We start from the raw sequence: 15,882 nt of genomic DNA, 5'->3' as shown, positions 1-15,882 counted from the left end.
AGCTGAGAACTTATACAGAGAGGGTAGAATACAGATGTCATTTAAAAGTTCCCCAAAATTACTCATTAAAAATAAAATTATCCACAACAACACTGTATGTCAGAGAAAGAAGCTGTTCTCTCTGGGACCAAGTGTGGAGGCTGGAAATAGAGATGTATAAAACATAAATATTCAGAGTGTTTTGGGAACTAAACTGAAAGTGAGATGATCTCCCCTGAACAGCAAAGCAACTACAATGATTGCAGGTCACGTCTCAAATGGAGAAAGTGACAGTTTTGAAACAAAAAATGGAATTCTTCTTCAGTTTGGAATGAAAATAATTATACCTCATCATAATCATATTGGCAGACATATGGAAATGAATAACCTAGGCTCTGGTCCTACTCACATTGAAACAAACAGTTTTGCCATTTATTTTAATGGCAGCAGGAGCAGGACCTAATCAGTGAGTATAGACTAATAACAAACAAGCGCTACACAAAGTTCATGTTGCATGAATAACAACAACATAAACATTTGCTGGGACAAAAAAATCAGAAGTGCATGAGGCATGGACTAAAGTCACAAGACATGGCTTCCTATTGCCCTTTCACTCCAGGTGATCAACTGCAGCTTCTTACTGCAAGGGAATTCATACAATTTCTATTCCCCTTTGAAGGGAAATATAAATAAAAATACTGCTCTGGCCATTTATTTTATTATGAAAAAGGTATGTAAATATACATCAAAATTGGGATAGCCACCTGTTTGCTGGAAACCTGAAAATGCTATCCTCAGCATAATAAGATTTGAATATTTCTGATCTAAATAATAAAAAAAGATTTTTTCAGCCAATTCTTCAGCTCCTTTCCAAAGTAACAGAATCAAATTCTTAGGCTGTAGGAGATGCTTGCAATGCAGCTGTGAAAGACATACTGACAAACAGGAAACAAAACATAAATGCATCTTCTCCTTTGCCTTGAGCAACAAGACATTGATGAGAGTCTGGGTAGTGAGGAATGACTATACGGAGGGGGTTGAATTTTGTTTACATTTGTGCTACTCGTAGTGCTGTGCACATGGAGACATTGGGGAAGTCTGCTTCCTCTGTAATAACTGTATATATTAAATAAGCGTCTACCTCATCTAGGGTTTAGGATCGGGGCTCATTTTAATAGTTAGCATAAACTGAAATAAATAACCAATTGACAGAATACTTAAGATGTTATAACATCCAAAGCTTTGATATATATATATACAAACAACAGGTCACTGGAAAAGGGAAGTGTTCCTTATCTCCTGACTTCAAGAAGTGGAATATCACCAAAACAAAAGGAAAAATTGGCGACACAAACTTAGGAAACAATGCATTTACTGTAAAAATATGAATGACAGAATTTTACCAGTGAATGCCCTGAAAGAGAAAAATGAAAGCGATGGAGGACAGAGGGAGCTATTGGTTTACTGTAGTTTTTAGGAAAAACTCTAGGTAAAATAATCAGAGATTGTATATTCTCTATGTTATGAAGTGAATATTTCAATATGAAGTGAAATTATGCATGATTGTCAGGCTGGAAGAATTTGTACGGAAATGCAAAATAGGCTACTGAGATAAGCAAATATCAGATTAGCTTGTAAAGAATTTTTTGAAAAGGCATGCAAAAACATGGATGTTACAAATAGTAAAATACTGTAGCAATAAAATTCTTTAGATGTATTTCTTTGGTCTCCCCTACCATCTAAAATGAAGTTTTCTAGCTAAAGGGAAGAAGTCTTTAATCAAGCTGTGGTATGAATTTTACACACAATTTTACACATACACTTGCTTCTTGATGTGTCTGTCACATAGGTTTTAAAATTACATCGCTAATATGCCAGCACTGCAGAGTCTCTGCATCCTACTGTGCTGGTGCTCTATGTAATTTCCAGTCACATAATTAACCCTTTAATAAAAATACAGTCCCCATGATCCAGTTCTACTAAATAAGTGAATACATGGTATAGAATATTCTGGTGCATTATAGGACCTGATAGTTGAGGAGCTCAGCAACTCAAAGTCTCTTTAAAGTCATTGGAAGATGAGGGTATTCAGTACCTCACCAGAAGCGATTAGAACTTTAGAAAAATCAGGCTCTAAACCAACAATGAAGTTATTTTCAAGTTCACAAGTCTCATCAATGGAAGCACACAGTATGCACAATCATATATAATTGCAAGACAGACACAATCAGGAAGAAAATATATATCTTGAAGTTATCAGTCCAATCAGCTCAAAGATAAAATGTCTTTAAGGCTGGCACTATAAAAATCTATTTTTTGAAATTCCTTCATACTGCAATATTAGAGTCTACAATGAACACCTAATCTTGTGGTATTAGAATAAAAACTTAAAATGTGTCTCTCTTTTATCAGTTTAAAAGAATTTCCTTTTGTGTTGTCTCTACTAATAATTTAGGCAACAAAGAAGGAGTATTCTTTTGAACAGAAAGTGACAAAAGGGAACGTACTGTCATTGACTATACCACAGAGATTACATTCTTATTCAGAACTCATATTGCTTGACGTACATATGGACTACTGAAATTATAAATTTGTTATAGCCGTGTTTTGGCAGCAGTATTTAGTCTATACAAGAGCACCATACAGACGCCTTAAAAACTGTAACAGGTACTAATGGTTTGACATTGTCTGCCTTTATTCATAATTTCACAGGGAAACATTCGTTTTTGACCATGAAGTCTTAATATTACCAATTTTGCTGAAAATGTTAATTTCAACTCATTTCTAATTGACAAGACTGACCTGATATTTCGGTATCAAAAACAGAAACATAATCAATGTTCATGTCTGCACTAAATGATACCAAAGTGACTTTTTAAAAAGATTGAAAAATTCCACCGCAGTAGACTTATGGTTAAGGCTGCGAGTCTGTCATGGAGGTCACAAAAGTCAAAAATTTAGCTGGTGCGGCTGACCCCAGGGCCACCCAAGCTGCTGGTCCCGGGGTCAGGTGTACTGGCTGCCGCTTGGGCTGCCCCAGCGAACACCCGAGCAGTCCTCCCAGGAGTGGGCCTGGGACCAGCCACACCAGCCACTATTCGGGTGACCCTAGGCAGTTCACCCCAGGGAGCACCCGAGCAGCAGTCCCGGGGTCAGCCCTGGGGTCAGTCGCACCAGCCACTGCTGGAGCAGTGGACCCCAGAGCCAATCACACAGGACGGCTGCTGGGGCAGACCCCAGGACCAGCTGCATCGGCTGCTGCTGGAGCGGACCCAGGCAACTGGAGCCAGCACTGCTGGTCTCAGAGGCTGCCGGAGTAGCAGCTGTCCCAGGGGCCGTCCCAGAGGCTTTCAGAGCAGCAGTCCCGGGAGCCTTGGAACAGCAGGTGCCTGGGGGCAGTCACCCCGCATCACCAGTGCTGGGGCTAGCTGTCAGAGAAGATTATGTATTGTGCCAGATTTTCAAGAGCTCAGCACCCAGCAGCTTCCATTGTTCTTTTTAAAAGATGCACAAAGAAGATTATCCCCATGCTTTGCATACCTTCAGCCAACCATTAACCTGGCGCCTCTTGCCTTCTTAGGCCTGGTCTACACTAGGGCAGGGATCAATCTAAGTTACGCAACTTCAGCTACATGAATAACATAGCTGAAGTCGATGTACTAAAATCTACTCAACCGCAGGGTCTTCACTGCGCCTCTCGCTCTGGTGGAGTCGACAGGAGAGCGCTCAGCGGTCAATTTATCGTGTCTAGACTAGACTAGACTAGATGCGATAAATCGACCCCTGCTGGATCGATTGCTGCCCGTCAATCCTGTGGTTAATGTAAACAAGCCCTTAGTGTTTGACTCTATGATGATAACATTCTTTTAACATCATTTTTTGTATAGAATTTTTTAGGGGTTTTTTTGGTTTGGGTTTTTTTAAGAAAATGAAAAAATAAACTCCATTCTGTTCAACTGTAACTAAATCCTACCTAAGTCACCATCAGAATTTGAATCCATAACCTTCAGAAACACAGCACAGAGCCCCACTACTTGAGCTAAAGGTACCAGAGCAAATAGCAGTAGTAGGTTGTTAACTTTTTTTATGCACTAGCCATTAGAAAGGAACATGGCACACACTTTGCCAGTAGGTTACAGAACTATTTGTCAGACAATAGTAAAATGCTGGAAATCAAAATTTCCATCAAAATTCATGGATTTTATCCTTGATTCTGGTGATCTAATGGTTAGATCTAATGGGCTGAGAGTTAGGAGTTTTGGCTGCTGTTTGTTAATGATGCTCTGTATTTGCATAATGCTCATTCATCTAAGTTTCAAAGCACCTCTGAATATGGAAATGCAGGAGTAACCTCGTTTTACAGACGGCATAACCAAGCACATAAATTTGGCATATTCATTTTGAGAGTCAATGTGGCTAAGTCTTCAGACTAATGCTAGGTGAAGAAGTAACTATGTTCTGTAGCTAAGGATGCCTAATCTTTCTGTTTTCAGTTGCTTGTAACTTTCACAAAATGTAACTGTCTGGACTAAAATGGCTCATGATTGCTCTGTGCTTCCTGATGAACTATTTTTTAACGTTTCAGCAAAACCTGTGTGATTGTTGCTGAGAGAGGCAGGTTAAAAACTGTTATATTTCATTTGCCAATATTAAAAAAAACAGTTTAGAAAAAAAAAGATTTCTAGTAACCTCAGAGTTTAGAGCAGGACCTTAAAATTTGGTAGGAAGATAGTCCTGAGATTGAAGAGGTGCCTTCCACAGGACAGTGAAAATCTGTTCAGATATGGTTAAGTTATAAACCATTCAGAGGGTGAGGGGGGGAGGGGAGATCACCATTTGCACATGCTCAGTAGAACTTTTTAGACACGTGCTCTTAATTTTTGGAACATTCCAGCTGCATTAAGCAAACTCCAAACTCCACAGAATTACAACTTCAATGTGGGGAGAGTAACTGCAGGAGCAGCAGCTTCATCTCCCCATTCAACATACCATTTGGCCTAGGGAAAAGTGCACTCGTATGGGAGCCAGGAAACCAGTCCCTGCACCAGACCCCTGGGGCTACTAGAGATCTTTAAAAAAAATAAAAATAAAAGTGGTATGGAAAAAAAATAATGTTGGCAAAAATGTCTGGTTTTAACCAGCCCTACTCTCAGCAACAATTGAACGTTTTTTTCTCAAACATTCCAAAAAAAAAGTTCATCAGGTTGCAGAAACTTAGCATGAAAAATTTCAGTCCAGACAAGTTAAAGTTTGCCAAAGTTATAAGCAATTGAAAACAGAATAAATTAACTACAGAACATAGTTATTTCTCCATCTGTAAGGCATCGCTGGTAAGCCCTGATCATTAACTGCACCAGTTCTAATCAGACTCATCACACTCAGATTCCTTATGACAACACATCTGAGTTCACACACACACACACACAAAAAAACAGCTGGCATCCCTCGGCACCAATAAATGCATGGTCTTGGCCTAATCACTAATAAAACAAACTGGTATTTAATGAATGAAAGTACAGAGACTTTACCCCATTTTCAAGCAGAAACAGATGGATGTCGACATTGATGAAAAATCCACACCCCTGAGCGAGGTAGTTATACCGGCCTAACCCCCCCCCCCCCCGTGACGGGAGATCTTCTCCTGTCAACATAGCTACCGCCTCTCAGGGAGGTAGATTAACAACACTGACAGATGCAGTTAAGTGAAGATGTTGCTAGGCCGACAGGAAAGCTTAAGTGTTACAGTGGCACAACTGCATCAGCGCAGCTGCGCCAATGCAGGGTTTTAAGTGTAGACCTGCCCTTAATTGCTGAAATGCTCAGATCACTACAAAACTTTCTACTCTGAGTATTTTGGTTTAACCCATTTTTGTCACAAAGAAAAACGGAAAGAAACCAAAAAGCCTTGGCCTGGGCAGGAGAACATTTCATTATAAGGGGCTAACCAAAACATAAAAATAATAAGTGAGACACACAGGCAGAAAACTATTAGATTTATGGGCACTTTTCCCACTTTTGTTTAGGAAATAACTGATACACGAAGAGGACAAGATGCTTCTCAAACACCTCCACATAAAACTTCAAAGAAATAACAGCAATGAGGAGTTTATGTTCTTTATCATTGAGATGGTTATGACATAAATTTTATCCATTTTTTCATAATTTAGAAATCCTACATTAACAAACATACAGTATCAAGGAGGAATACTACTCCTTGGCTTATGTGAGATATTCAGCTGTTTCAGATGAAGAGCACGTCAGTTTTCAGGGATAGCTGAATACTCCTCATCAGAGAGTCTGCTACAGGGACCAATTCTACCATTATAACTCAGTAAACAGTCCCATGGATTTCAAAAGGGGAATACTCCAGTAAAGAGGTACTGCCAAGTGTGCATGTGGGTTTTTCTCCCCCAACCCTTTCCTCTCTGAGAAGAAGGGAAAAGGAGCTCAGCTCCCCAAGAAATTACTGTTCTTTTCCTGCATGGATGGGGGGAAGTCAAAGAGAGAAGGATAGACATGTACATTTTTCACAAGACAGGAGAAGGGAGACAGAGTGGAACCTCCTAGCCTGTAAAGTGCCCAGCAACTGAGCCTGCTCCACTACCTTCTCCATCCCCTCTCTCTCCTCCCCTGCTATGAATAATGTAGCAGGCCAACTTCTACATCCCTCCCCTGCCTAAAAAAGCCTATGAGTGGATGACTGTGCTCCTTCCTAGGGAACATCGCTCTGAATCTTGGAAAAGGAAATGGAGAAGCAAAGGCCACATCTGCTATTGGAAGGTCTCTGCCTCTTTCCCTCACAAAAGCCAGCTACTGCTGATCATCCATGTGGGACATCACGCAGTACAATGGAACAAAGAGGAACATAAAAGAGACAATGCAGAAAGTACCATGTAATGTGGTACAACTGAGAGATCTGCTACCTAGCTGCAGCCACTTACATCCCTAAAGTCTCACTACTGCAAAGGAGTGGCCTTCACATTGATCCTTAGTAGAAACAGCATGTCAGTCAGGGAGAACAAATTAACAAAAGCTGTCTGCATATAAAGGCTATATAAGTTTAAACATTTTTATTTTAACTTCACTGTAAAGACTCAAAAGTAAAAAAAACCAGATGATATTTAGAACTGAAAAATAGAATCACCTAATCTCTGTTAGCTGAAGAACAAGTGAGCTGCCAGCAGCATGCCTTTGAATGACTATCTTTGCAGAGAGAATTGTAATACTTCTCTCCATGGTCCAAGCTGCTGTGAGCTCATACGGCTTGTGCTCAAGTATCTCCAGAGGCTTCTAGTCAACTTCAGATGACAGTTCAAGGCCATGGGCCTAATCTTCAAAGCAAGTAATAGCTCAAAACATATCTATGTGAAAGACCAAACTGCCCGTGTATGAACTGCCCCCGACAATTGTGCTCCTCTGGAACAACACAGATCACAAAACCCAGGATGAAGCACATGAAAGCCAGAGAAATAGCACTCTCAACCAAGGCAATAAGGATATAGAACTAACTTTCACAGATTTAGCAAATCATGAACCTGACCATCTTCACCAAGCATGGCAAATCCTTCCACTTCAAAAAAGCTTTCCTGCCCAAGCAAAAATGACACTTGCAGCAATGGCACTTTCTGCCCACAAAAATAGATACAAACCTATGGCACAAACAAATCAACCAAAATATCCAAGCCCACATAACAACAAGAAAAAAATACCCTAGTCAGAGTTTTTCATATAGAAAACATCTGGAGACTCCAAGAAGCCCACTAAAGATTTCACTATTACTATTTCTTTTACATAGGAAATGCTCAGATACCAAGGTGATGGGGAGCCACATAAAAAAACCTAAAGCAGAATATAGCAGCTAAAGCAAGTAACAGAGACCGGACGTGTCATAATTCACTGTATGACCTTTGGCATGCCTTTTCTTCCCAAATCAATCCAGCCATAGAAAGGGAATGGTAAAACCTCAATGAAAAACAAAGTTACACCCAAGTCCATGTGTCTTTGGAACCTAAATAGCTTGTGGACCTTTGCAAGAAAAGCACTATGTAAGTGAATCAAGAATAAAGGAAAAGGAAAGTACTGAAATGTAAAGCTAGCCATTAAATTGACCAGAGACCTGCAGACATAACATAGGCATAATTACCATGCATAATACATTCTGAATGTTAATGAAAGTGTGATAAAAGCAGCCATGCACATAGCTTCAACTAGATTAATTATCTTCTGAGTATTATTAAAAATCACCTATAGGATCGGCGTTTTGGATTACTAGTTTATTTTACCCACCCCACTTTAGATAATCCAGTAATCCTGGATTACAATGCAATGATGCCACTTCTCAGAAAAACTTTTTTCCCTGCCACAGGATGGTGGTACTTTTAGGAGTGGCCCAAGTCCAGGCCAAGCTATCACCGGCAGCATTGCCAACTCTCACAATTTTATCATGAGTCTCACAATATTTATTCTTCTTCTTCAAGCCCCAATTGCTGGAGTCAAGAGATGGCCAGAGAATCTTAGTTTTCATTTTAAAAAATGAAAGGTTTCTAGCTGTCTGGTTGTGCAGAGGAGCCTGACAGTTTGAAGTTAATGTACCCTGAAGGCTCATAAAGCACAAAGCAAATAAAAAGAATCCAAAATGTATTAAAGGGTTTGGAGTTTTTTTAAATCTCATGATTTTGGGGGAAGACTAATTAATGATTTTTAAACAACTGTGGTGACCACACTGCATCTATGTTTAGTTTCCTCCCATATCACGTGATGGAGACTGGATTACATCAAGGCTTGGTGGGATAGAGACAGCAGAATAGACAGGTCCTATCTCCCAGTAGAATCACAGAGAGACAGACACCTTTACCTCCCTACCTGAAGAGAACAGGGAATACTAGGAAGAGAACAGGGAGTATCCAGAGTACTCCCATTGGGAGACCTGAAAGGGAACAGCAGCAGCAGCTGTTCGGTTTCATCAGGTAAGGATAAAGACTGCCTGGGAGGACATGTGAACCCCTAATACAAGTCACCCTGACCCTTGTGAAAGGGTTGTGGAGGCTCAAGAGATGGCTCAGGAGTACCTGGAACTGACAGGTGACTCAGACCTGACAAGAAGGTATGGCTGGGAAGAGTTTCTAGTATAAGTGTTGGGATTAGAACTAGCTGGGAAACTGAATTTCAGTTCTGTATAACAAAATGCAAGAGTTTTTGAAAATACTTGATCTCAAATGGCAACAAAAACCCAAAACCTTCAAGTTTTCCATGGAACTGAAATCAATATTTAGTCTCACAAACACTGAAATGTTCCTGCTGTGGGAACTTATCACAGTTCTGGACATAAAGTACTGCTCTTCTAGGAAGCCAACTAGCACGAGGAGTCCCAACTACATGGCAACCCACCAGACTGGGGAGCCCCAGCTCACCAAGCACCAAGTGTACTGCTGAGGAGGAGAGGCAGAAAACTTGCCCAGTTTATGTCAGAAACCTACCTGATTACATTCTTATATTCAGTTTTCTTTAAGACAACTATATACTCATTGTTCAAAAGTCAGACCTACATATTGTATGCAAACTGTGAAGAGATTTGAAAAAACAGAAATTTTAAACTGCTGCCACATAGATTTACAGCTTTAAGAGTATGTGACTACCTAAATGAAAATTCAGATGTTCCTCTATCCACCATACTGTAGTTGTAAAGCATACCTTCTGGTTCCCCAAAGGGATGGGACAATACTGAAAGTACTTCCATTCTGTTCTCTTGTCCCACTTGGGGAAAAGCATTTGAATGAACAGTTCTGCTCAGAGCTGAGTGTAGTACAAGTGTCTGTTTATAGATATGGTAATAAACATCTCATTTTGGTGTTCACCTGACTACAGCTGGAATGAACTCAACGAGAGAGGAGTGGGAATGTATTTACTACAAGTAAATGAATGAATATATAATCTGTTGTCTGTGAAGCAGGAAATTTACATGTCTAACTCCGAATGACTTACAGTGGGAATTAGGTGTCTCACTACCATTTGTGCTTTTGAATGACTACAAGGTATGTCTCCACAGCAGCTGAAAGCGTGCTTCCCAGCAATCTGTCTACCTGTGCTAACTCCACTCGAGGTAGCGCACTAAAAACAGCGGTGTGACTGGGGTGGCACAGACACCCGAATACATACCCAGGATGTTGGGCGAGTTTGTCCTAGGGCTAGCCACTGCGACCGCACTATTTTAGTGCACTAGGTCAAGCCGAGCTAGCGCGTTTGTCTACCAGTGCACAGACACATGCTCCCAACTGCTGTAGACATAGCCCTAGTTACTTTAATATCTAGCTACACCTTCCAATGTGATTAGAAACTCAATTTATCAACATGTTGTAGGTAGTGTAAAGGTGTTCCGTGTGTAACATGAAAACACCCTATTAAATAAAGAGATCTGACTATATGATTGTATAATGTTTCTCAAAACAAAACCTCACTGTTGTAATTTTTTTTGGTCTCTGATATTTTCATGGCAATGATTTGTAAACCTGTTGAAACTTTCTAAATAAATTAGTTAAAAAAGAAACTCAATTTGTTCTATTCTGATGTGAATATAATCAATTTTAATAAACTCAAGTGAAGTGCATTACAGATATAACTCACTTTAACAATATTATAATTCCTCTTCAGCCAACAAGTTAGTGCATAGAGTCTTCTCTTAGTGAATTTTTTCCCCCATAGGTGGAGGGAAGGAGAAAATTCAGTGAGTTTTCACTATCAGAAGAGCTTATTTAACTCTCCCTTCATCATTTAGGCAATGAGTGAGGATCCCAAGATCTGTGGGTGTCCTGTGCCTCCACATAGCTATGCTCATGGATTATTCCCACACTATAAGGCTCAGTGAGAAGCCATGCTTCCATTAGCTGTCTAGTCCTACATCTGGGGGGCATAGAAGTGGTGGGTATAAATACTGCTTCAGCAACATTAACATCCACAGGGTCTAACAGAGATGCTTTATTCTCCCCCTGTGACCGTCCTGACCCTGTTAACAAGGGCCTGGAGAGACCCAACCAGGCCAAGTTCTGCAAAAGGAGTGGGAAAAAACATGCCACAGAACTAATACCCCAACCGCCCCATTGCCAAGCCTTCTTGCCAAAATCCTCTTGTTTGGCAAATATTTATAGCAGAGTGCTGTAGTAAGGTCTTAGACTTCCTCATTTTCATTAAATGTGCCTATTATCAAACAGAAGCGATTAAACTATAACTGTCAAGATTCTACTCAAGGGTCTCTATATGATGCACCATCCCTGCTTTCTGTAGCGTCTGGACAATTATTCAGTAAGGGAATTGACAGCAGGCCACCCTTCGCATGTCAAGGAACAGCCTGACAAATGTGCCACAAACCCTCGCTTTTAAGCCAAAGCGGCTTCTCTCGAGGACCAAAACGGTGCAACCAGATTGCTGTCACAACCGCACGCGGGACTCGTCGCTCTGGTTGGGAGGCAGCCCCGAAGGAGGCAGGGGTAGCTCCTAACCTGGGGCGGGGGCATGCCGGGCGCCTCTTTCCAGCAGGCGACAGGGGGCAGCCCGCAGGCCAGCGGGGGGAGGGGGGCAAGTCGGCACCCCTGACATGCAGCTAGCTCCGGGGTGGAGCAGGCGGGTGAACGCGGGCCCAGGCACAAAGGGGTGGGGCAGAGCCCGGCCGGCCGCAGGGGGGCTCCGGGCCTGCCTAGCCCAGGCTACACCGGCGGGCAAGGACCAAGGCAGCCCGAGCAGGATGCGCGCCCCGGGTGCGGGGCGGGGCGCGAAGGTCCCGACCCGGAGGAGGCCGGGCAGGGGAGGAAGAACCGGGGTTGCCCAGCTGAGGCGGGGGGCTCTGTGCGGCACTGGCCCCCCCGCAGCCCTGCCCAGGGCCGGGCGGACCTCCTCTCGCTGGTACCTGGCACTGACTCAGCTCCTCAGCCAGGCTCCTGAGCTCTTCCTCCAGCTCCAGGACCCGAGATGCTGATGCTGCTGCTGCCGCTGCCGCCGCCGCCGGGAGCGGTTCCTTGCGCTTGCTGGAAGCCATGCTCGGGGCGCAGGTCGCCGGTCTGGGCCTACTAGAGGGAGTTGCACCCCATCTGCCCGCCCGCTCTAGAAAAAAAAGTTGCCGTGAACCAACCACATTAAACTAGCCTGCGCTTCCCCCCCTCCCCATTGACCGTGCGCGGGCGGCGCCGGGAACCGCAGAATGAAGGGCGCAGCGCGATGATGACAACGACGTCAGTTTAACGGACAGCAAAAGAGGAACCGGTGGGGAGAAAGGGTTGGAAGGTTAGCTTCGTTTTCGACTGCTCCAAGTTCCGAACGCGCATGCGTGGTTTTTTCGCGCCCTTGGCTTCGCTCTCTGCTGCCCTCAGCGCCGAGCTGGTGGCTGAGCGAGCGCTGCGTCGCGACGGGGGTGGGCCTGGATGTTGAGGGCCAGGGTGATGGGGCCCTGCTGGACCACCGCTAGAGCCAGCCCTGTTGCTTAATCGTTAGAAGTGGTCGGACCGGAGCCAGCAATGGACTGGATCCAGTTTCCAGCCGGAGCTGGGGCTTCCGGCCGGATCAGGCGCCAGTTGGTCTTGGCGCACCGAGAGCCGCTGGGTATGGAGTGGAGGAGCCAGGGTGTTTGGTGCCCACGCTTAAGCCTAGGCTTGACTTCGGCATGAGGTGCTCAGTGGCAGCCCTCAGCCACTGTTGAAGTCAATGGTAGGGTTCCCATATTTGAACATTCAAAAAGGGGGACACTTCCTGGGTGGGGCGGCGTATTTGCAGCAGTATCTACGAACTTATGTTGTATTAATGTGTTGTTATATTGTTATATATGCTATGCGCTACATGTTGTCTCTATTGAGTATATATTAGGGTGACCAGATCACAACAGTAAAATATTGTGACGCATTAGGGTGCTGTCGGCCCCGCCCACAGTCCTACCATGCTCCACCCCCACTCTGCCCCAGGTCACACCTCTTCCCCACTTGGCCCCGCCACCGCACCGCTCTTCACTCCGTGGCCTGCTGCTGGCTTGCTGCATCTCTCCCCAGTCCCCCACCCACTGCTCGCCTCCTCCCACCTGCCACTCACCTCCTCATTCCCCTGCCAGAAACCCCCATACCGCTGCGAGAACCCCCGCCTGCTGTTGGCTCACCACTTGCCTCCTCAACGCTGCCCACTGCTGCCTCCCTCTCCGCTTGCCTCTTCAACCCCCGCTGCCCGCCACTGGCCTTTTCACCCCTCCCCACCCACTTCCTCACTCTCCCACCCCTTGCTGGCTCCCTCGCTGCTTGCCCCCTCACCCTCCCTGCCCATCACGGCTCCCTCGCCTCCTCACCCTCCCTGCCCATCACTGGCTCCCTCGCCTCCTCACCACCTCTCCCCACCCACGTCCTCACCCTCCTGCCCACTGCTGGCTCCCTCCCCGCTCACCTCTTCACCTCCAGCCTGCCGCTCACCTCTTCACCCTCACCACCTGCCACTTGCCCCTCACTCCCCCCCATCTGCTGCTGGCTCACCGCTCGCCTCTTCACCCTGTCCCGCTTGCCTACTCACCCCTCCTGCCGCAGGTCCCTCTGGCTCCTAGGATCGGGGCAGCCGTGGGGTCTCCACGTGCTGCGCCTGCCACAAGCATGAGCTCCGTGGCTCCCATTGCCTGGGAAAAGCGCCAGTGGGAGCTGCTGGAGACACGGAGCAGGGCTTGCAGTGGCTGGCAGCACACAGAGAGCTCTCCACCCCAGCGCGCCGCATTCTCCCTCCCCCCGCTCCCTCCCAGCTGTGCAAAACAGCTGTTTTGCGGCGCAAGCACTGGGAGCTAAGGCAAAAAATAATAATGGCAAAATCCTGGACGTTTTTAGATATTTAAAAATTCCTCCCGGACGGCGATTTAAGAACCAAAAAATCGGATATGTCCGGAAAAATACAGACGTATGGTAACCCTAGTCAATGGGTGATACAGCTAGTGTTTCATTAACACACACACACACATACGTGTCTGCCTATCTCCAGTTTTTCACCAAGGGGGGAGGGGAATGGCAAATGGATACCTGCGTTTTGCATAAAATCATGAATTGTTGCCGTGATTGCACAGCGTGTGTAAATGCAGCCATGTAAACGGATATCTGTCCACCTCTTTGCATACACATTTCCTCCCTTTGCTTGTCCACTGCAGGTGGACTCCTGCAAATGCACTTAAGTGGGTCCTCTTCCATCCCCCTGCTCTGTACTCCCACACACCCTTGAAAATGTGACCCTGAATGTGTCGCCGCACAACATACAAGTAAAATCCTTCATCTCACAAAAAAAATAAAAAAGCGTGGGTGGGGGATGGGGACTTCCAAAGGTCTGCTGCTGCAAGCTTTAGTTCAGGCGAAAATTCCATTATCTGTAATGATGGTTTTCTCTGGGAAAGCACTTTGGATCAGACTTGAAATGAGTGCTTCCCTTGATCACTCTTAGTCTTCCTTATCCCAAAGGGGGAAAACTGACAGGTCTTTATCAGCCCGTAGCCCAACTTTTTTATATTTGTTTTCCAGCCCCTTGATAAACTGTTCTGATCCATCAAGTTTCTAAATAATAGCCCAACTGGTTCCTTTGATAATCCTTAGAGCCTTCCATGCAAGAGTCTCATGGAATAAGGGGATAGATATCTGTGATTAGCATGAGTCTAGCCCATCTCTCAAAAACGTCATCTCAAAGCACCTATATTTGCAGCCACCAGCAGCATGAGAAGAAGATCAGCATATACAAGATTCTTATTCAAGCCCAAATAGTTCATTTTAATGTGGATCTATTTCAAATGAAGCATCATTTAACTTAGGTCAGGTTTTACTGTAAACATTTGATGGTATAGTAATGTCATTTAGGGATGTGTTTTTATTTCATTTCTATACTGGCAAAAGCACTAGGTGTAGACAAAGTTATACCAGCATAGAAGTGTTTTTGCCAGTTAGCAAGAGTTTTTTCTTAAGCACAATCGTCATAGAAACAAAACAGGATGCTGCCTACTGGCAGGCTCCAATATCACTAATTCAGAAAGAAAAATCACAGAATTGTAACACTAATTTTCTTTTAAATTAAAAGTGCTATTCAGCTAACAAGTTTTATGTTGTAAAGGTTTACTTTTTGCCAACTCCCCTTCCCTCCCCCCTACAATCAACAGTTTTGTGCAAAGTAATCCAGCACAAACTAGAAGTAACACCTTAACATCAGTAAACAATAGAAACCAAGATTGTCAAGACTGTCACTAACAACTGTCTGGAAAGTCCTAAAACATTTTACAATTACCAATTTATACAGCTCTCAAACATACAGTGTACCCTTGGAAATTCACTTACATGAAAATGTCTTGTTTAAATGCTGAATTCAAGATACACTATCCCCCCCCCCCCCGTCAGTTTTTTAAAGCTAAATAATTTTAAAGCCCATACACTAGCACCTCTTTGAAATCTGTGTAATGGGGGTTATTTTTCCAGTCCTTCGGTGATGGCAGTAAATAAGTACCATGATTATGTGGTCTGTGAAAGGTATCATAAAGTCAAAATGTTACACACCTTGGTCCTCCCTCAGCATGGAGGGATGTACTACATGACCTCTCAAAGTCCCTTCTAGCCCTGCATTTCCAATTCTATGATTCTAATTAAATCATTGCTGGATTGAGACAATTCAGTGCCTGAGGCACATCTGGCCACACCCCATGCCTTGGATTCACCCTCACTTAGAATATCAGTGACAGGTACTCACTCCTTTCTGTGAAGAAAGGAGCAACAAGAATCTGCTCTGCCCCCTAGACAGTCACAAGTGACATCAAGAGGCCCTCAGCACTTAGCAAAGCAGCCAAGGTATAGCTACCTGGGTGGATTCTACTGTAGTCTTCTCCTGCCACCCACAGACCTCTGGTGATGTGGGGCTTCCCAAAGCTGTGGGAGT

The 15,882-nt window shown here is 44.2% G+C and overlaps 1 protein-coding gene across 1 annotated transcript in view; it reads right to left on the bottom strand.

The window, feature by feature from the left end:
- CNTLN (centlein) overlaps positions 1-12,259 on the bottom strand; it is a 282,411-nt gene extending 270,152 nt beyond the window's left edge. The window contains exon 1 of the mRNA XM_077817689.1: positions 11,876-12,259. Coding sequence (XP_077673815.1) covers positions 11,876-12,004 — 129 coding nt within the window. The 5' untranslated portion in view covers positions 12,005-12,259. The remainder of the gene's footprint in view (positions 1-11,875) is intronic.
- Between the last annotated feature and the right edge of the window lie 3,623 nt (positions 12,260-15,882).

The sequence above is a fragment of the Eretmochelys imbricata genome, chromosome 5 (genome assembly GCF_965152235.1).
Source record: "Eretmochelys imbricata isolate rEreImb1 chromosome 5, rEreImb1.hap1, whole genome shotgun sequence".
Taxonomy (NCBI): Eukaryota; Metazoa; Chordata; order Testudines; family Cheloniidae; genus Eretmochelys; species Eretmochelys imbricata.
The sequence above is the reverse complement of the archived record's forward strand: the minus strand, read 5'-3'. Positions and strand labels throughout refer to the sequence as shown.